Source organism: Nerophis ophidion, linkage group LG22, assembly GCF_033978795.1.
Source record: "Nerophis ophidion isolate RoL-2023_Sa linkage group LG22, RoL_Noph_v1.0, whole genome shotgun sequence".
Lineage (NCBI taxonomy): Eukaryota > Metazoa > Chordata > Actinopteri > Syngnathiformes > Syngnathidae > Nerophis > Nerophis ophidion.
Genome location: NC_084632.1, coordinates 8,075,132 through 8,097,631, shown reverse-complemented (window position 1 = coordinate 8,097,631; position 22,500 = coordinate 8,075,132). Strand labels below are relative to the sequence as shown.

Genomic DNA, 22,500 nt, shown 5'->3' with positions numbered 1-22,500 from the left:
TGTCTAACTCAGGGGTGTCAAACATACGGCCCGCGAACCAGTTTCATCCGGCCCGCGGGATGAGTTTCCTCGGTATAAAAATTAGTTGAAATTTTTGAATGAAAGTAACCGCTGTTCTAAATGTGTCCACTAGATGTCGCAATAGCAATTATTTGTATCTTTGCAGATGAAGCTCCATATGTAAAAAAAATAATAATAATAAACCACGTTAGTACATCAGTAGAGGAAAATGAGCAAACTACATAAATAACATCCTGTGAATTGATTTTGAAATAATTTTTTAATCATGATGAGATTGAAAATTAACACCAATGTGTTGACTGATGTACATTATCACATAATTTATTCAGAAAGTATAAATAACAACAAATAAAAGATAGAATACTATAAACCGCAACATGTAAATGAAAAAAACAAAACAACATTATGATGTGTACATTTTCAGAATGTGCTTGTTCTATTTTTAAACAAAGACAACAATCTGAAGTTGTCTTTATTTTTAAGTTATCGTGCCGTGATTTTAACAGTCAGGCCTTTTTGGGAGTAGATTTTTCTCCGTGTGGCCCCCAATCTCAACTGAGTTCGACACCCCTGGTCCAACACTTAATTACCGATTCCGATATCAACCAATACCGATATATACAGTGGTGGAATGAACACATTATCATGCCTAATTTTGTTGTGATGCCCCGCTGGATGCATTAAACAATGTAACAAGGTTTTCCAAAATAAATCAACTCAAGTTATGTAAAAAAAAAAAAAATGCCAACATGGCACTGCCATATTTATTATTGAAGACACAAAGTGCATTATTTTTTTTCAACATGCCTCAAAACAGCAGCTTGGAATTTGGGACATGCTCTCCCTGAGAGAGCATGAGGGGGGGAGGGGGGGGAGTAGGAGTAGCGTCCCGGAAGAGTTAGTGCCGCAAGGGTTTCTGGGTATTTGTTCTGTTGTGTTTATGTAGTGTTACGGTGCGGACCAAAATTGTTCAATCTTTATATAAACGACATTTGTAAAGTTACAAAGGACTTGAAGTTAATTGTATTTGCAGACGACACAACTGCTTTCTGTTCAGGAGAGAACACACAGAAGATAACACAAATAATAACAGAAGAAATGAACAAATTAAAAAAAAAGGTTTGATAAAAATAGATTATCTTTGAATCTCAGTAAAACTAAAATAATGCTTTTTGGTAACAGTAGAAAAGAGCATCAGACAAGAATACAAATAGACGGAGTAGATATTGAAAGGGTAAAAGAAACCAGATTTTTTGGAGTATTAATAGATGATAAAATGAATTGGAAATCTCATATACAAAACATACAACATAAGGTGGCAAAAAATATCTCAATAATGAACAAAGCAAAATACGTCCTGGGCCGAAAATCACTTTATATTCTCTACTGCTCGCTAGTGTTACCATATCTGAGTTATTGTGCAGTATTATGGGGAAACAACTACAAATGTGCGCTAAATTCGTTAACTGTGTTACAAAAAAGATCAATTAGAATAATACAAAATTTAGATATGGAGAATATACAAACCCTTTATTTATTGAGTCGAAAATATTAAATCTCGATGATTTGATAAAATTGCAAACAGCTAAAATGATGCACCAAGCAAATTATAACATGCTACCAAAAAAATGTACAACAATTCTTCTCAACTAAAGAGGAGAAATATAATCTTAGAGGAAAATCTAATTTAAAACATTTGTATGCACGTACAACACTTAAAACCTTTAGCATATCAGTATGTGGAATTAAATTATGGAATGGATTAAGTAGAGAAATTAAACATTGTACTGATATGATCCAGTTTAAGAGGAAGTTCAAAATGAATAGTGCCTACAAAGTACAAAGAAGAAGTTTAAGAGGATGTTCAAATTAATAGTGCTTACAAAGTACAAAGAAGAAGAATTATGAGAAACACTTTGAACCTTATTGAAAATAAGATATTTTTCATCTCAGTATGTTGGTTTTTGATTGATTGATTGATACTTTTATTAGTAGATTGCACAGTTCAGTACATATTCCGTACAATTGACCACTAAATGGTAACACCCGAATAAGTTTTTCAACTTGTTTAAGTCGGGGTCCACGTTAATCAATTCATGGTAAAAATATATACTATCAGCATAATACAGTCATCACACAAGTTAATCATCAGAGTATATACATTGAATTATTTACATTATTTACAATCCGGGGGGTGGGATGAGGAGCTTTGGTTGATATCAGTACTTCAGTCATCAACAATTGCATCAACAGAGAAATGGACATTGAAACAGTGTAAGTCTTATTTAGTAGGATATGTACAGCCAGCAGAGAACATAGTGAGTTCACATAGCATAAGAACAAGTATATACATTAGAAGTACATTTGAGTTATTTATAATCCGGGGAGATGGGATGTGAATGGAGGAGGGTATTGGTAAAGTGTTGATGTTGCCTGGAGGTGTTGTTTTAGAGCGGTTTTGAAGGAATATAGAGATGCACTTACTTTTATACCTGTTGGGAGTGCATTCCACATTGATGTGGCATAGAAAGAGAATGAGTTAAGACCTTTGTTAGATCAAAATCTGGGTTTAACGTGGTTTGTGGAGCTCCCCCTGGTGTTGTGGTTATGGCGGTCATTTACGTTAAGGAAGTAGTTTGACATGTACTTCGGTATCAAGGAGGTGTAGCGGATTTTATAGACTAGGCTCAGAGTAAAACAACTTGCACTGTCTTCCACCCTGAGCCAGCCCACTTTGGAGAAGTGGGTTGGATTGAGGTGTGATCCGGGGTGGAGGTCTAAAAGTAACCGGATTAGCTTATTCTGGGATGTTTGGAGTCTAGATTTGAGGGTTTTGGAGGTGCTGGGGTACCAGGAGGTGCAAGCGTAATCGAAGAAGGGTTGAATGAGAGTTCCCGCTAGAATCCTCAAGGTGCTTTTGTTGACCAGAGAGGAGATTCTGTAGAGGAATGCTCTGTACTTCTCCCTACGTCTGTGTACACAGCGGCGTTTTAAAAAGTCATGAATTTTAATGACTGAATTAATTAATTACATGTTACAGAACTGTTGTATTACTCATTCACGGATGTCATTTTGCTGTAAGGAAAGTCAGTAGATGAATGTATATATTTGTGGGCGCTCTAAGCTTTGCTTCTTCTTACTCCTTTTCGGACATGATGCGATGTAAGGTGATATGAAACTGTGTGATGTATTGTGTTGTAAATGTGCTCATGTACGAAATAAACTATGAAAAGAAAGAGGAAAAGAAAAGATGTCCTCCCGAAATGTGTTTGTCATTCTTGTTTGGAGTGGCTTCACTAGACATATTTCACTGGGGCACGTGCCCCACTGTTGATCTTCCAGTGCCCCAGTAAAAATGTCACCAATAAAAAAAAAAAACGCTTCAGAGTTTTAAGTTTACATAACATAGACAACAGCGCACATACTACTTAGTATGGTAATTTCTTGCTACTGTATTCACTCCACTAACAATGAGCACATGGCTAATTAATATGGTAATTTATTCACGTGTGGATCGAGACTTCGGTTGAGAGAGAGAGGGGCCGAGAATCACTGCGTGAGGTAGGTAACTACCTCACGCTAAATACTCACTAATAGTCACTAGAAAAAAGGCAAAAATAATCTGGTTTTGTTGCCACAATTTGATTTTTCCATGCACACATCTGACTGCGACACACTGAAAATGACACACAATCCACTTTTATGTCACGACCCAGCAGTTGGGAACCACTGGTCAACTGTATTACAGTTACTGTAATATTTCCATGTCCGTCCAGAGTGATTGACCACTTTGCAAAAATGAAAAGGAGACGTTCCAGTTTACTTCTCAGAAAATGATTCCCTGAACAGACACACAACAGTTGTTCATTAATTCTACTACTGTGGCTTTATTGTTTTGTGTATATTTTATAGTTTTGTGTATTTGAAATAGGATTTGCCACATTGCCATAAATGGAAATTAAATAATAGAAAAGAACCCAGAGATGTAGGGGTGCTTTATTTTTTGTTTTACTTTTGTAGATGTTAAATTTGCAGATGATTACTGCAATAAATATTTCAAAAAGATTCATTGCTCTTCCTTTTTGCTTTTACCAGTTGCAGTTTAGAAGTCTGGAGTAAAAAAAAGTGCACAAGTAGGTCAAATGCATTAGATTAGATAGTACTTTATTTATTCCGTCAGGAGAGTTCCTTCAGGAAAATTAAAATTTTCAGCACAATCCCATTCAAGTTTAGACAAACATTACAGGGAGACAGAACAGGATCGCTGACGGGTCTGCCGGCTTCCAGCGCCCCTTACAAAAAAGATGAGATAAAGGTAAACAAAGGGGGGGGGTAGAAAAAAAAATAGAAGATTAAAATAAAATTTAAAAAATCGGTCTTTGCCTGGGCCCTGGAGAGGAGGTGCAGACTGAGGCCAAGGGAAAAAAACAAATAAATTAAAAAAAAATAAATAAATAAATAAAAATAGTTAGTTAGTTAATTTCAGGTGGTTAATCAAAGATCCATACAACATAATCTGTATCGGTTGGGGGACATCTCTACGCTGCTGATCCGCCTCCGCTTGAGATGGTTTCCTGTGGACGGGACTCTCGTTGCTGTCTTGGATCCGCTTTGAACTGAACTCTCGCGGCTGTGTTGGAGCCACTATGGATTGAACTTTCACAGTATCATGTTAGACCCGCTCGACATCCATTGCTTTTGGTCCCCTAGAGGGGGGGTTGCCCACATCTGAGGTCCTCTCCAAGGTTTCTCATAGTCAGCATTGTCACTAACGTCCCACTGGATGTGAATTCTCCCTGCCCACTGGGTGTGAGTTTTCCTTGCCCTTTTGTGGGTTCTTCCGAGGATGTCGTAGTCGTAATGATTTGTGCAGTCCTTTGAGACATTTGTGATTTGGGGCTATATAAATAAACATCGATTGATTGATTGATTGATATGATTTCATAGTTTAAAGCACTATTTATGTATTTTTTATGATAAATAAGTGCTAAAAAATGTTTTTGCTTGCGCGCTTTGCACACTCACATGAATTATTTGTGCCCCAGTACAGTATTAGGTCTAGTGACGCCCCTGGGCTTCACAGTGTGGCGCATATTTGTAACAGTGTTAAAGTTGTTTATACGGCCACCCCCAGTTTGACCTGTATGGCTGTTGACCAAGTATGCCTTGCATTCACTTGTGTGTGTGTGAAAAGCTGTAGATATTATGCGATTGGGCCGGCACGCAAAGGCAGTGCCTTTAAGGTTTATTGGTGTTCTGTACTTCTCCCTACGTCTGTGTACACATCGGCGTTTTAAAAAGTCATGAATTTTACTTTTTGAAACAGATAGTGATAATTTTGAAACCGATACCGATAATTTCCGATATTACATTTTAAAGCATTTATCGGCCGTCCAATATTATCGGACATCCATCCATCCATTTCCCACCGCTTATTCCCTTTTTGGGGTCGCCGGCGCCTATCTCAGCTACAATCGAGCGGAAGGCGGGGTACACCCTGGACAAGTCGCCACCTCATCGCAGGGCTATTATCGGACATCTCTACCTGAAAACATTGAAACTTTTGCCACAACTTTCTGGAAAAGTTTCAGGCATTTCACTGTGGCTGTTTAGTTCAGCTACAATCGAGCGGAAGGCGGGGTACACCCTGGACAAGTCGCCACCTCATCGCAGGGCTATTATCGGACATCTCTACCTGAAAACGTTGAAACTTTTGCCACAACTTTCTGGACAAGATTCGGGCATTTCACTGTGGCTGTTTAGTTCAGCTTCAATCGAGCGGAAGACGGGGTACACCCTGGACAAGCCGCCACCTCATCGCAGGGCTATTATCGGACATCTCTACCTGAAAACGTTGAAACTTTTGCCACAACTTTCTGCACAAGATTCAGGCATTTCACTGTGGCTGTTTAGTTCAGCTACAATGGAGCGAAAGGCGGGGTACACCCTGGACAAGTCGCCACCTCATCGCAGGGCTATTATCGGACATCTCTACCTGAAAACATTGAAACTTTTGCCACAACTTTCTGGAAAAGATTCGGCATTTCACTGTGGCTGTTTAGTGTCTTCAGAGGGGGGGGTCCCCTCATCCTTTTGAGCAGGCAGGGTCACAAGGTTGAAGTTGAACCGTTGTCTGATACACAAGACTTGGCACAAGCACTGAGGCCATCACATCCTGATGGGGAAACGTATCGACTTCATGCCGTGCTCTCCCACCAGGACGCATGGGGCGGTGTGCTACAGCCATTAAGACCCTTTAAATGCTGCCTTTTTTTTTTCTTTACGACGCTCACGAGCTCGTTTGCTCCCACAGGCGGGAAAGAGGATGAGGTCATCGAGCTGGAATCCCGACACACGCATGCACGCCCCTCCACCATTGCGAGATAGCTATCAACATCAAGACCTTTCACGTCTTTCTCCTCCAGCGCACTGAGATGAAGCTTTTCCTGGCAAAAGTCTGGAGTTAAAAAACACTTGGAAAGAAAAACGTGAAGCCGCTGGGGGTTTACGACGGTCATTCCGGTATTCTGCTTTTCAGTTTAGGTGCAATCGGGTGTCCGGAGTGTTTTTTTACTGGCCTGCGACACATTCTAAAGACAAAATAAAAACAACCTGGATCACAACATTGTGTAAAAAAAATTTGAAAATGCTATTGTGGGAGAATTTTCTTGCGAATGCTAAAATCAAGACAAACTTGGATAGCGACGTTAACATACCAACAGTCAAAATGCGTCAAAAAGCCGGCATTTTAATGTTAGTAATGTTGCACTTGTAACGCGAAAGCAAGACAACGTGAATTATGTTCATCCATCCATCGACTTCCGCTTATCCGGGGTCGGGTCACGGGGGCAGCAGCCTAAGCAGGGAAGCCCAGACTCTCCTCTCCCCAGCCACTTCATCCAGCTCCTCCCGGGGGATCACCTAGGCGTTCCCAGGCCAGCCGGGAGACATAGTCTTCCTAACGTGTCCTGGGTTTTCAGACTTGCCCTAGGGAGGCGTTCGGGTGGCATCCTGTCCAGATGCCCGAACCACCTCATCTGGCTCCTCTCCATGTGGAGGAGTAGCGGCTTTACTTTGAGTTCCTCCCGGATGACAGAGCTTCTCACCCTATCTCTAAGGGAGAGACCCTTAGAAACTCATTTAGGCCGCTTGTACCCGATCATAACCCAAAGCTCATGACCATAGGTGAGGATGGGAATGTAGATTGACCGGTAAATCGAGAGCTTTGTCTTACGGCTTAGCTCCTTTGTGAAATATGTTGCTAGATGCTATTGCTATTGTTAGCAAGTGAACAGTTAGCATGCCTCCAGTACCAAGTCCTACGACTCTAGGGTGTTCAGCTGCAGAACTGGCAAAAAAGTTGGCCAACAGTTAGCATTTGTCAAGTATTAAGTCCTATGACTGAGGTGTTCGGCTGCCAAATTAGCTAAAAGGTTAGCATTTAACTTGAAATATGTTGCTAGATGCTATTGCTATTGTTAGCAGGTGAACAGTTAGCATGCCTTCAGTACCAAGTCCTATGACTCTGAGGTGTTCAGCTGCAGAACTGGATAAAAAGTTAGCATTCTATTGTTATATGCTAGAATGCTATTGTTAGCATGCTAACAGTTAGCATTCATCAAGTACAAAGTGCTATGACTCTGCGATGTTCGGCTGCAGAATTGGCTAAAAAGTTAGCATTCTAATGTTAGTATGCCGGAATGCTATTGTTAGCATGCTAACAGTCAGCATTCATCAAGTACCAAGTACTATGACAGTGAGATGTTTGGCTGCAGAATTGGCTAAAAAGTTAGCATTTTAATGTTAGTATGCCGGAATGCTATTGTTAGCATGCTAACAGTTAGCATTCGTAAAGTGCCAAGTCCTACGACTCTGAGGTGTCCAGCTGCAGAATTGGCTAAAAAGTTAACATTCTAATGTTAGTATGCTAGAATGCTAACAGTTAGCATTTGTCAAGTACTAAGTCCTATGACTGAGGTGTTCAGCTGCCAAATTAGCTAAAAGGTTAGCATTTAGCTTGAAATATGTTGCTAGATGCTATTGCTATTGTTAGCATGTGAATAGTTAGCATGCTTCCAGTACCAAGTCCTACGACTCTGAGGTGTTCAGCTGCAGAACTGGCTAAAAAGTTAGCATTCTACTGTTGTATGGTAGAATGCTATTGTTAGCATGCTAACAGTTAGCATTCATCAAGTACAAAGTGCTATGACTCTGCGATGTTCGGCTGCAGAATTGGCTAAAATGTTAGCATTCTAACGTTAGTATGCAGGAATGCTATTGTTAGCATGCTAACAGTTGGCATTTGTCAAGTACAGAGTCTTATGACTGAGGTGTTCGGCTGCTAAATTAGCTAAAAGGTTAGCATTTTTTTGTTAGTATGCAAGAATCCATCCATCCATTTTTTACCGCTCATTCCCTTTTGGGGTCGTGGGGGGCGCTGGCGCCTATCTCAGCTACAATCGGGCGGAAGGCGGGGTACACCCTGGACAAGTCGCCACCTCATCGCAGGGCCTAGTATGCAAGAATGCTCATGATATTATGTTAACATTTAGAATGTCTGAACATTTGACTATGATGGATATGCATGTAAAATTAGCTTGAAAGCATGCAAACGGTTAGCGTGTGTCAAATACCAAATTATATGACTCTGAGGTGTTTGGCTGCAAAATTGGCTAAAAAGTTATCATTTTAATACTAGTATGCTAGAATGCTAATGTCACCATGCAAACAGTTAGCATGCGTCAAGTACCAAGTCCTACAACTCTGAGGTGTTCGGCTATAAAATTGGCAAAAAATGTTGCATTTTAATGTTAGAATGCTAGTGTTAGCATGCGAACAGTTAGCATGTGTCAACTACCAAGTCATATGACTATGACGCATACGCAAGTAAAATTAGCTTGAAAACATGCTAACAGTGAGGGTGTGTCAAGTAGCAAGTGAATAGATTCTGAGGTATTCGGCTGCAAAATTGGCTAAAAGAGTTAGCATTTTAATTTTAATATAGCATGTTAACAGTTACCGTGCGTCAAGTACCGAGTTATATGACTCTGAGGTGTTCAGACGTAAAATTGGCAGAAAAAGTTAGCATTTTATGTAGGTATGCCAGATTGCTAATGTTGGCATGCTATCAGATAAAGCAGGGGTCACCAACATTTTTGAAACCAAGAGCTACTTCTTGGGTACTGATTAATGCGAAGGGCTACCAGTTTGATACACACTTAAATAAATTGCCAGAAATAGCTAATTTGCTCAATTTAACTTTAATACATAAATCTATATATATATTTTTTAAAAATGGGTATTTCTGTCTGTCATTCCGTTGTAAATTTTTTTTCCTTTTACGGAAGTTTTTATGTAGAGAATAAATGATGAAAAAAACACTTAATTGAACGGTTTAAAAGATGAGAAAACACGGAAAAAATTAAAATTTAATTTTGAAACAGTTTATCTTCAATTTCGACTCTTTAAAATTCAAAATTCAACCGAAAAAAAACCCCCAGCAAAACTAGCTAATTCGAATATTTTAGAAATAAATAAATAAATAATTTATGGAACATCAATAGTAATTTTTCCTGATTAAGATTAATTTTAGAATTTTGATGACATGTTTTAAATGGGTTAAAATCCAATCTGCACTTTGTTAGAATATATAACAAACTGGACGAAGCTATATTTCTAACAGACACATCATTATTTCTTCTAGATTTTCCAGAACAAAAATTTTAAAAGAAATTCAAAAGACTTTGTAATAAGATTTAAATTTAATTCTACAGATTTTCTAGATATGCCAGAATAATTTCTTTGAATTTTAATTATAATAAGTTTGAAGAAATATTTCACAAATGTTCTTCGTCAAAAAAACAGAAGCTAAAATGAAGAATTAAATTAAATGTATTTATTATTCTTTACAAGAATAAAAAAAAAATGTTTGAACATTGATTTAAATTGTCAGGAAAGAAGAGGAAAGAATTTAAAAGGTAAAAAAGTATATGTGTTGAAAAATCCTGAAATCATTTTTAAGGTTGTATTTTTTCTCTAAAATTGTCTTTCTGAAAGTTATGAGAAGCAAAGTAAGAAAATAAATGAAATTATTTAAACAAGTGAAGACCAAGTCTTTAAAATATTTTCTTAGATTTTCAAATTCTATTTGAGTTTTGTCTCTCTTAGAATTAAAAATGTCTAGCAAAGCGAGACCAGCTGGCTAGTAAATAAATACAATTTAAAAAATAGAGGCAGCTCACTGAAAAGTGCTGCTATTTGAGCTATTTTTAGAACAGGCCAGCGGGCGACTCATCTGGTCCTTACGGGCGACCTGGGGCCCTCGGGCACCGCGTTGGTGACCCCTGAGATAAAGTGTGTCAAGTACCAAGTTAAATGACTGAGGTGTTCGGCTGCAAAATAGGCAAAAACATTTTTTTTTAAAGTTAACCTGCGAGCATGCTTACATAAACATGCTAACAGTTAGCATTTGTAAAATATCAAGTTTGATTTTTGGTAAATGTAGTTCATTTAGCCTTTTTTATGCTGGAAAATTTTGAAAATGCTTTGTTACAAATAAGACAAGGCAAAGATATGGATGTTTGGTTCAGATACAGTAGTTTAGCATATATTGATTGACCTACTTTGTAGTGGTTTTAGTATATTTCAATGTACAAAAATGTTTTAAAGTGGCCCCCGCATGTTTTGAAAGTTTGCATTTATATTTAGCATGGCTTTTCCAAAACAGAAGATGCTGCAGTCTTGTAGGAGCAAGGTGAACAATCTTTAATTGCTATGTAGGAAGAAGATCCATATGTTATCGTGTGGGAACAGGATATCAATAAGATGATGAACATCTTCTCCAAACACCTTCAACTAGAATTACGCTGTTAAATAACATGTCCTTTCTGTACGTTCGACACCTGGAACTTTCCGGATGAAGAGGTGGAAAACCAGCATTGGGAGAAAGGGAAGATGCAGAATGAGAACTCACCATCTCATACAGTGAGAAATAATCAGAAGCGTAAATATTTGGCAGCATGGGAGCCAACAATTTAATTAAATCACACAGAGTCAACAAGGCACCCTGGAATATTTCAGGAGAACTAATGAACCTACTTTATACTGTAATGAGGGGATACATTTGGTTGGAATGTTTTCTCAGGGAATCGTGCTTTACTTTGTTGTTTTCTCCCCCTCTCCCCTGCTGATATGCAACATTTATTCCTGTAATCAACTGGGATCCTTTTTAATAAAGACATCTTATAAGTAGACGTCATGAATTGATTAACGTGGACCCCGACTTAAACAAATTGTACATTTTTTTCGGGTGTCACCATTTATTGGTTAATTGTACGGAATCTACTAATAAAAGTTTCAATCAGCCAATCAATCAATCAACGCAGGATTGGCTGCTGTGACGCGAGAAATTGGGCCGCCATCTTGAAGTGGTGATGAGCAGCCTAAAGGCCTACTGAAACCCACTACTAGCGACCACGCAGTCTGATAGTTTATATATCAATGATGATATATTAACATTGCAAGACATGCCAATACGGCCTTTTTAGTTGACTAAATTAACATTTTTAATTACCTGCGAAGTTTCTTGTTGAAAACGTCGCGGAATGATGACGCGTGTTTGTGACGTCTCGGATTGGAGGGAACATATTAGCCCAGCACCACACACGGCTAAAAGTCGTCTCTTTTCATCGCATAATTACACAGTAATTTGGACAACTGTGTTGCTGAATCTTTTGCAATTTGTTCAATTAATAATGGAGACGTCAAAGAAGAATGCTGTTGGTGGAAAGCGGTGGATTGCAGCTGCCTTTAGCACCGAAACAGCCTGTGTTTCTTTGTTTGTTGTGAAGCTTTAACACAGAGCGGTCAAGCGAACATGTTTCTCTACGTCAACCAGCAAGTTTTTGGATGGGAAAATTGTGATATTAAGTCAGCTCTTACCGGAGACTTCAGCGGATTATGCGACTTCCTCTTGCAGCTCAAAAAGGCAGCTGTGATCTTGGCTCCTGCATTGGCTTCTCTGAGAGACACTGGCGTTCACCGCAGCCATCCGACTTTCAGGTATGACTTTACAATCTCACTAAAACACTATTAAAACAATAAGCAGATAAGGGATCTTCCAGAATTATCCTCGTAAATGTGTTGAATTACTTCTGAAACGATCCCACTGCCGCCGCCTGGCGCCGTCGCTTTTTCTTTTCTTTGTGCTTCACTCTAACTTTCTTCATCCACGAATCTTTCATGCTCACTCAAATTAATGGAGAAATTGTCGCTTTCTCGGTCCGAGTAGCTCTTGCTGCTGGTAGCCACATTATAAACAATGTGAGGTTTTGAGGAGCTCTACAACCTGTGATGTCACGCGCACATTGTCTGCTACTTCCGGGAAAGGCAAGGCTTTTTTATTAGCGACCAAAAGTTGCAAACTTTATCGTGGATGTTCTCTACTAAATCATTTCAACAAAAATATGGCAATATCGCGAAATGATCAAGTATGACACATAGAATGGACCTGCTATCCCCGTTTAAATGGGAAAATCTGATTTCAGTAGGCCTCTAAAGTGACAGTTGACAGGTAGAAAACAAAGATGGTGTTCAGCGGTTTCCTGCTCAAATGAGCGTACTGTTGAAAAAAGGAATCGGGGGATTCCTTTTCACAAGTAAGATTTAACATTAATGTACTATTGGTTGTATTTTGTGAAAAGAATATTACCACAGAGTTGAGAAGGAGCAAATATTTTCAATAGTACAGCTGGCACACAAGAGTATGACCACAATAGAATTGCTTGTCAATTAAATTAATTAAAATGTCATACTTGAATAACATAAAGTTAACAGTATAATTGTAACCAGGAATAAGTCTTCAAGTAACAATATTCAAATACTAACATTGTTGAGTAAGACAGAATTTGTCTTTATTCTGAATCCAGTGAAACAGATTGGTGGTTTTAGTTGATATAAAGACTTTCAGGTGTTTATGTTTAAGTATTTGGCAGACGCTTTTATCTAAAGCCACATATATCAAAAATACATATAAAACAATCAGTGTAAACATGATCATTTAGGGGAAGAATGTAATAGAAAATATCAATACAAAGTGTCAAGACAGAACAAACTCTCTGCTGCTGCAGCATCAGAGATACAGTCTATAGATATCTAATGTATTCATACATTGTTTATTAAGGATAAACACATTTACAGTATATATAATCATATTGTTTCTTCATCTTAAAAACTGCTGACCTTTTCCCCCCTTCTCTGGGATATTATTCCCAGTTTTGATCTCGGACGTCTGATCACTTATAGCATATAAGAATATTCTATTACTGTAAAGCAAACTATGAATAATAAAACATGTGTCCTTTTATCATAGCTACACGTATGACAAAGATCAGGTGAAAATCAGTGGTATTCAGTGAGATAAGATGAATGAAATGTGCTGACAGTTGATTGGTCCTGCCAAATGAATTCCACAGAGTGGAGCGGATCACCACTCCAAGATGGCGGCCCTGTGTCTCGTCAGCGCCAGTAGGCAGTAGCGCTCCATGCTGCGTGCCATGAATTGATTAACGTTGAAAAAATTACACGGGTGTTACCATTTAGTGGTCAATTGTACGGAATATGTATTTTACTGTGCAGTCTACTAATACAAATTTCAATCAATCATTCAAAAAGAAGATGACTATGGTTTTTAATGTCAGTCTTTTGGAAAAGGTTGGCATTGTCTTACTTCAGGGGTGTCCAAAGTGGGGCCCGGGGGCCATTTGCGGCCTGTAGCTAATGTTTTACCGGCCCGCAGCACATCATTCTAAAAATACTAAAATATATATATTTTTTTTAAATAATAAAAAGTGAAGTGAATTATATTTATATATCGCTTTTCTCTAGTGACTCAAAGCGCTTTACATAGTGAAACCCAATATCTAAGTTCCATTTAAACCAGTGTGGGTGGCACTGGGAGCAGGTGGGTAAAGTGTCTTGCCCAAGGACACAACGGCATTGACTAGGATGGCGAAAGCGGGAATCGAACCTGCAACCCTCAAGTTGCTGGCACGGCCGCTCTACCAACCGAGCTAAACCGCCCCAAAAGTGGAATAACAGTGCAAATTGGTGTAATGCAACGAGAAAAAGTTGCATTGTTGACTCTAATAACACCTTTTTTTTTATAATTCCCCCCCCCAAAAAATAATAAATCAAAATCAATGTTTCTATAAATGATTGATTTAAGGACAAAAAGGACATAAATACAACAAAAATATGAAAATTATTTAAAAAATTACATTAATTATTCTATTGATTGCTATTATAAATATACTAAACTAATTACACAACATATAATCGGAAGTTGATAAAGAGATTTAAGTGTTGAATGAAAAAAAAAAAAAAAAAAAAAAAGCATGGCCTTTTTATGAGTGGGAAACTTTTGGGTCCCCAAGAATTTTAATGGAATTTAATAACAACATTCTTTGCTAAAAAAAAAAAAACAACAACAATACATTCAAATCAATTTTGCTATGAATTATTGACCTACTTAGGATCCAATTACTTCACATCAAATATTAAATGATAAATGGGTTGTACTTGTATAGCGCTTTTCTACCTTCAAGGTACTCAAAGCGCTTTGACACTACTTCCACATTTACCCATTCACACACACATTGATGGAGGGAGCTGCCATGCAAAGCGCTATCCAGCACCCATCAGGAGCAAGGGTGAAGTGTCTTGCTCAGGACACACCGGTCGTGACGAGGTAGGTACAAGGTGGGGATTGAACCAGGGACCCTAGGGTTGCCCACGGGGCCACTCTCTCACTGCGCCTTGCCGTCCCATATTCCACTATGAAAATCTTTTTGGGAAAAATATTGTACATTTTGTATTTTTGACAAAAAGCTTATAAAATGTAAAAAAATAATAATAATGAAGTCGAACTAGAGATTCAAGGGTTTTATGAAAAAAATAATATATGACTTATTTTTGACATTTTTTAAGACTGAAGCCCTTCTGGGTCCTTAGAAGCTAACTTGAGGGAGCCACAACAATAATAAAAAAAAACTTTATATTGTATTGGTTTGGAAAATTTAAAAATATCAAAATTGCCCCCGAGTGCTTTGATTTTTCAGTGTGCGGCCCACAGTGGAAAAAGTTTGGACACCCCTGTCTTACATGGATTTACTGCCCCCCTCTGGTCAAGTTGTGTACAGCATGTATACGCTCAGTAAATCGACTTTAAGACTTTTACGTACATCCCTTAACCCTTTTGATTCATTACCGAATACTACAATCCTAACTTAACTTTTTGTTCATCATTAATTATATTTGGTGTACTTTTAAAGCGTGGGAACGCACATTTCTCGCCTATTGTTTACTTCCGGGTTTAGCTTATCCAGACTTGCAGTTGATTGTCGTGCCAAAGATTTGTCAAAACAATATACTTACTTGGTTTACTTACTATTTTCAGACAGGAAACGTAACAAAGGCGAGGAAAAAAGGGCTGCAACGTCTTCTCATTCGTGTCTCAATGTTTAAAAAAGCTCGGCGCTTCGACCATGTTTCAAATTAGCGCACTTTCCACATTACTTCCTGGAACGTCATCAACATAGCAACCAATCAAGTGCCAAATAAGCTTTATACGCTTTGCTGATTGGCTTGTACGTGATGTAGGCGGATTAAAACGTCAAACCGGCTTAATACGCTTTACTGATTGGTTTGTTTGTGAGAGAGGCGGGGTCAATGTCTCTCGCCACTGGAGTGTGGAGAGAGAGAGGCAGGTGGTGAAGCATAAAGCACCTGTACAGGTAGCTCTGGATTAATTTTAGGCGTATTTTTTTTTTTTTTATAGTTTATATTAAATAATCAAGATAGAGCAGCATGAAGAGTCTGAAGGCTAAGTTTAAAAAGAATGAGGTAAGAGCTTTTTGCTAGTATGATGGCCAAGCTTGTATTGTTTAATTTAATGGACATATATGTGGTGATTTGTGTGTTTGAATGGGGTATCATTGGGGGTTCTGTATCATTCGTCATGGCGGCAGCATGACACGTTAGTGCCTGCTATAACGGATCCACAATGGCCATCAGAGCTCAGGTGGCATTTAATTATTCACACACAAAGGGAAAAACCTTATACCGTGGCCCTTCGTTATCAAGAACACACATGAAGTAAACTTGTAAGACAGAAGAGAAAGTTTACATTTACTGCACCTTAAACCAGGGGTGTCCAAACTTTTTCTACTGAGTACCCACACTTTTTTTTTTTTCATAAAACCACGCTGTTGTAACACGGGCTGAATGTGGCTTGGCATTGTCTTGCTGAAATAAGCAGGGGCGTCCATGAAAATGACGGCACTTAGATGGCAGCATGTGTTGTTCCAAAACCTGTATGTACTTTTCAGCATTACTGCTGCCTTCACATATGTGTAAGTTACCCATACCTTGGGCACTAATACACCCCCATACCATCACAGATGCCGGCTTTTGAACTTTGCGTCGATACCAGTCTGAATGATTCGCTTCCCCTTTGGTCCGGATGACACGATGTTGAATATTTCCAAAAACAATTTGAAATGTGGACTCGTCAGACCACAGAACACTTTTAGACTTTGCCTAAGTCCATCTTAGATGATTTCGGGCCCAGAGAAGCCGGTGGCGTTTCTGGATGTTGTTGATAAATGGCTTTCAGTTGGCATATTAGAGCTTTAACTTGCACTTACAGATGTAGCGACGAACTGTATTTAATGACAGTGGTTTTCTGAAGTGTTCCTGAGCCCATGTGGTGATATCCTTTAGAGATTGATATCGGTTTTTGATACAGTGCCGTCTGAGGGATCGAAGATCACGGTCATTCAATGTTGATTTCTCCAGTTTCTCTCAAGCTTTTGATGATATTATGGACCGTAGATGTTAAAATCCCTAAATTTCTTGCAATTGCACTTTGAGAAACGTTGTTCTTAAACTGTTTGACTATTTGCTCACGCAGTTGTGGACAAAGGGGTGTACCTCGCCCCATCCTTTCTTGTGAAAGACTGAGCATTTTTTGGGAAGCTGTTTTTATACCCAATCATGGCACCCACCTGTTCCCAATTAGCCTGCACACCTGTGGGATGTTCCAAATAAGTGTTTGATGAGCATTCCTCAACTTTATCAGTATTTATTGCCACTTTTCCCAACTTCTTTGTCACTTATTGCTGGCATCAAATTCTAAAGTTAATGATTATTTGTAAAAAATAAAAAAATGTTTATCAGTTTGAACATCAAATATGTTGTCTTTGTAGCATATTCAACTGAATATGGGTTGAAAATGATTTGCAAATCATTGTATTCCGTTTTTATTTACATCTAACACAATTTGCCAACTCATATGGAAACGGGGTTTGTATGTATGTATGTATGTATATATGTGATTCCCGGGAGCGGCTACCGCTGCTGCTCACTGCTCCCCTCACCTCCCAGGGGGTGATCAAGGGTGATGGGTCAAATGCAGAGAATAATTTCGCCACACCTAGTGTGTGTGTGTGCGTGTGTGTGTGACAATCATTGGTACTTTAACTTTAACATACACACTTACGGTACATACATCCACCCGCACGTTCACAGTACAAACATAAATATACACACGCAAGCGCATATGCATACATACACTCATGCATATAATCATGTTTCATCACACATATATTAACATCCGAACCCGAGGAGAAACTGGGTAAATCAAGGCACATTGATGAAACTTAACCTATGTCTACTATCACAATGTACAAGGTTAATATAGCTTGTTTCCATTACTTCCCCACCATTTATCTGCTTTATTTTGTATTTCAAGTTTTAAATACATATATGTATTGTTGCATTTGAAATGATTGTATTGTTGATATTTGAGGTAATTATTATTATTATTATTCATTATTGTTGGTATTTCTTATGGTGTTTTTTTTGCTCCATTTGTAATGCAATAATGTTAATTTGTTCGTAATATGGGCAGCACGGTGGTACAGTGGTTAGTGCGTCTGCCTCACAATACGAAAGTCCTGAGTAGTCCTGGGTTCCAATCCCGGGCTCGGGATCTGTCTGTGTGGACTTTGCATGTCCTCCCCGTGACTGCGTGGGTTCCCTCCGGGTACTCCGGCTTCCTCCCACCTCCAAAGACATGCACCTGGGGATAGGCCCCTCCCACCTCCAAAGACATGCACCTGGGGATAGGCCCCTCCCACCTCCAAAGACATGCACATAGGGATAGGCCCCTCCCACCTCCAAAGACATGCACATAGGGATAGGCCCCTCCCACCTCCAAAGACATGCACCTGGGGATAGGCCCCTCCCACCTCCAAAGACATGCACCTGGGGGATAGGCCCCTCCCACCTCCAAAGACATGCACCTGGGGATAGGCCCCTCCTACCTCCAAAGACATGCACCTGGGGATAGGCCCCTCCTACCTCCAAAGACATGCACCTGGGGAAAAGTTGATTGGCAACACTAAATGGTCCCTAGTGTGTGAATGTGAGTGTGAATGTTGCCTGTCTATCTATCTGTGTTGGCCCTGCGATGAGATGATGACTTGTCCAGAGTGTACGCCACCTTCCGCCCGATTGTAGCTGAGATAGGCACCAGCGCCCCCCTGTTACCCCAAAGGGAATAAGCGATAGAAAATGGATGGATGTTTATAATGGTAATATTTACTTCAGTAACTAGAAAACAATTATAATAATAGCCCACTCATAAGTACTTTTTTAAAAAACTTTCTAACACTTAAATCTGTAGATCAACTTCAAATCTATCCGTCGATTAAAAGTTTTTAATATTTGTCAAGTTTTTGTTTATTTTATGCTCTTTTTGTAAAATAAAACGTAGTCGTTTTTATGGCAAACACACAAAATATGCAGTATTTGCCCCCAAAAGTATTAAAAAGTGCAATTTTGGATGTGAAGTAATTGGAGTCCCACTAAAAATTTTCGGTGATCCAACAGGGACCCAGTCATAAAAGTGTTTAAAATAAGTCATACATTTTCACGTATTATTTTGACTTCCAACGCTAAAGTCTCGAGATCAACTTCAGATCTATCCGTCGATTAAAACCTTTAATTATTTTGATCATGTGTTTTTAATGTTTGTTTGTATTATGCCCTTTTTGTCAAAAAAGACTTTGTTTTAATGAAAAACACACAAAATGTGCAATATTTTCCAAATAAAATATTTAAAAAGGCCATTTTTAATGTGAAATAATTGGAGCCTTGAATCGGTCATTAATTCATATCATTGATTTTATTACATCATTTTTTTTAGCATTGACAAATTTTTTCAAGTCTCACTAAGATTATTGGGAATTTAAAAGGGCACCTCTCATAAATGTGTTTAAAATAAGTCATAAAATATGTTAATTTATTTAACATTCAACATTTAAGTCTTGAGATCAACCTCAGATCTATCCGTCAATTAAATGTTGTAATATATTTTTTCTGGTTTTATTATGTTTGTTTGTATTTTCCCCTTTAAAAAAAAATACTTCAGTTTTATAGGGCAAACACAAAAAATATGCAATATTTTCCAAAGAAAATATTTAAAAAGTGCGATATTTAATGTGAAGTGATTAGAGCCTTAAATCTTTCAAGAGTTAATAACATTGATTTTATTTCATTAATATATATATATATATATATATTTATATTTTTTTAGGTCTCATTAAAATTAGTGGGAATTCAAAAGGGCACCACTCATAAATGTGTTTCAATTAAGTCATAACATGTATTTATTTTAGGGCTGGGCAACGATTAAAAATTTTAATCGAAGTTAATCGCACTATTTCTCTGATTAATCGCGATGAACTGCATTGTATACGCAAAGCCCAATAATGAATTCACAAATAGTGTGTAGTGCACCTTTATTGGAATATTCTCCCACACGAACAAAAGCACCAAAACATTCGTTGTGCAAACATAATTTAAATCAGTCCCTGTTAAACAGTAGCAGTTAAATAGCATATTTTATGAAAATCAACTCAAAAAATGTAAATACAAACATTTAAGCTTATTGCCACTGCCAGGGTATTTAAGTTATCCTGTTTGTTATGGACAATAAATATAATCTACATACAAATCTCTGAGCCACAATCATAACATCTGAACAGGCAATTTCAGCAGAAACATTTTTTTTATCAGGGATCTTATGTTTAAAAAACCTATATTATAGGTAGTGGGCTGTTTTAGGGAATTTTTGATCAAATTAGCCGTAGTAGCAATATTAATAATGTTGTGTTTATTCTGCGTAGTGCACTTAAAATAATTATGACCATATCTAAGAATTGATATGATGGCAATTTTCCGATTGTTTGCTTGGTGCTTTGATAAACTGAACGCATCATATACATGGTACTATATTGTGATGTTATGAGCCAGGGAATAAAATAACTACCCTACCCAGCATGCAACAGGAGTGATGAGCATGCGCGGTAGCCCGGTATAGGTTGTGTCGCCATGACGGCATCTTGTATGTTGTGATATGCACGCTCTGAAAGTAAACGTTAAGAACTCAGCCAACACTCCTGGTCTGCATTATTCATAAATAGAAAGACAACACATATACTCCGCTGCTTCACAGGCCGCTGGATGTAGCCGGCAAAGTATTCCCATGCTAGCTAGCCGGTCTCCCAAGCACGCGTCATTCGGTCCAAAACGGCCCGATCTATCCACATCCAGAATTGTCTGGCGGTCGTAAGTGATCCCGGAGTGACCACGCTGTAAGCCAGCCATGAAATTTGCAGAATTGTCCGGTATTCTTGCCAAATGTTCCATCTTTACCAAGAGCCCCTCCACGCCGGGCGACGCCATCTTGTTAAGAAAAGGCGTTAACAAAATAAAAGCATGTAAACAACACAAGCAAATGTGCGATAAAATAATTGTCGGCGTTAATAGATTGATGAGTTAACTCATAATTAACGCATTAATTTGCCCAGCCCTAATTTATTTATTTATTTTTTATTCCAACGCTTAAGTCTCGAGATCAACTTCAGATCTATCGGTCGATTATTTTTAATTATTATTTTTTTTTTTCATGGTTTTATTTTGTTTGTTTGTGCTATGCCCTTTAAGTAAAACAAAAAAAAAAAAAACAAAAAAAAAACTGTTGTTTTATGGCAAACACAAAAGTATGCAATGTTTTCCACAAAAAATATATAAAAGTGCAATTTTTGATGTGAAATAATTGGAGCCTTGAATAGGCCAATAATTCGTAACAACACTGATTTTGATGCATTATTATTTTTTGAGCGATTAATAAAAAACAGCTTAATGGCAGCTTTGTTTTACTAAAGTCCACATTGCAACTTTTTCGTCTTGTTACAGTTCACCTGTCTGCTCTTTTATTCCACTTTGTTTATGGTATTTTTAGAACTTGCCGTTAGAAAATAGCCGCGGGCCTCAAATGGCCCCCCGCCCCACACTTGGACACCCTGCCTTTTATTAACACCTGAAAGAGGATATTTGTTGTCGCTTTATCCCCGTGACCGAACACCCAAACTTGCAGCCAGCATGCTTCTGGTCTTTGTGCTGAGTCCTCACATCGCTGCAAGGACACTCAGTTTTGGGGCTGCCAGCTTTCCTCGCTTGTAGCAACCAGGGGAGGGCGGGGGGGGGGGGGGGGGGGGGTTGGGGATGAGCTTTTAGGGCTTTCTAAAGAGGCGAGTATAGCAAAGTATGGATCCTGAGAAGCCTGTTCTTAGCCTGATGAAGAGCTTTTTTACTTGTCTCAACCTACAGCCACTCCCAGTATGTATCCTTCTTTTGTAGCAATCCTGGTGCCAAAATGTTTTGTGCATTGTTTTGTGTGTGTGTGTGTGTGTGTGTGTGTGTGTGTGTGCGTGTGATGAGTTTGCTGTTCTGGTTGGGTCCTTTTAGAGCCAGGACTGGTGCAAAAGTGACGAGAGACTCCTGCAGGCTGTGGAGCAGAACGATGCCGACAAAGTGTCCGCCCTCATCCTTAAAAAAGGCCTGTGTCCCACCAAGCTGGATGCTGAGGGCAAGTCGGCGTAAGTGCAATGGACTATAATACTCAAATGTGTCGTCATTATCCACCCATTTTAGTTTGAAAAAATATAGGCTGAACATTAGATCTGGTATTACCCAGTAAACAATCTGATTTGATGCAAAGCCAATGCAACAATGTTTATTTTTAAACAGCGTTATAATAGACTAGACTAGCTTTATTGTCATTACATTCAAGAAAATACCAAACACATGTTCAATACAGTTGTCAATACAACTGAGTATACCAGGCTTGGGCAATTATTTTGACTCGGGGGTCCAAATTTAGAGAAAAAAATGTGTCTGGGGGCGGCTATATCTATCTATGTATACATATAATGAATTAATAATAACAATGATGTCAGGTTCAAACACTGATGGCATCTATTAAACAGGACAAGAAGCAAATAATCAAACAGAGTGTCAGGTTCAAACACTGATGACATCTATTAAACAGGACAAGAAGCAAGGAAATGAACA

General features: G+C 38.5%; 2 protein-coding genes across 5 annotated transcripts in view; one reads left to right on the top strand and one right to left on the bottom strand.

Annotated features, from left to right (window-relative positions):
• The window catches only part of shdb (Src homology 2 domain containing transforming protein D, b), a 113,200-nt gene extending 97,592 nt beyond the window's left edge, over window positions 1-15,608 (bottom strand). For 2 of the 4 annotated variants that reach the window (XM_061883180.1, XM_061883181.1), the window contains exon 1: window positions 15,454-15,602. The gene's annotated coding sequence lies outside the window, so the exon portion shown is untranslated. Of the gene's footprint in view, window positions 1-15,453 lie in introns of all 4 variants that reach the window. The other 2 variants (XM_061883179.1, XM_061883182.1) reach the window with 2 other exon arrangements.
• A 6,085-nt stretch (window positions 15,609-21,693) lies between these two features.
• ankrd24 (ankyrin repeat domain 24) overlaps window positions 21,694-22,500 on the top strand; it is a 43,255-nt gene continuing 42,448 nt past the window's right edge. The window contains exons 1-2 of the mRNA XM_061884018.1: window positions 21,694-21,765; window positions 21,895-22,025. Of these exons, the coding sequence (XP_061740002.1) occupies window positions 21,694-21,765; window positions 21,895-22,025 (203 nt within the window). The remainder of the gene's footprint in view (window positions 21,766-21,894; window positions 22,026-22,500) is intronic.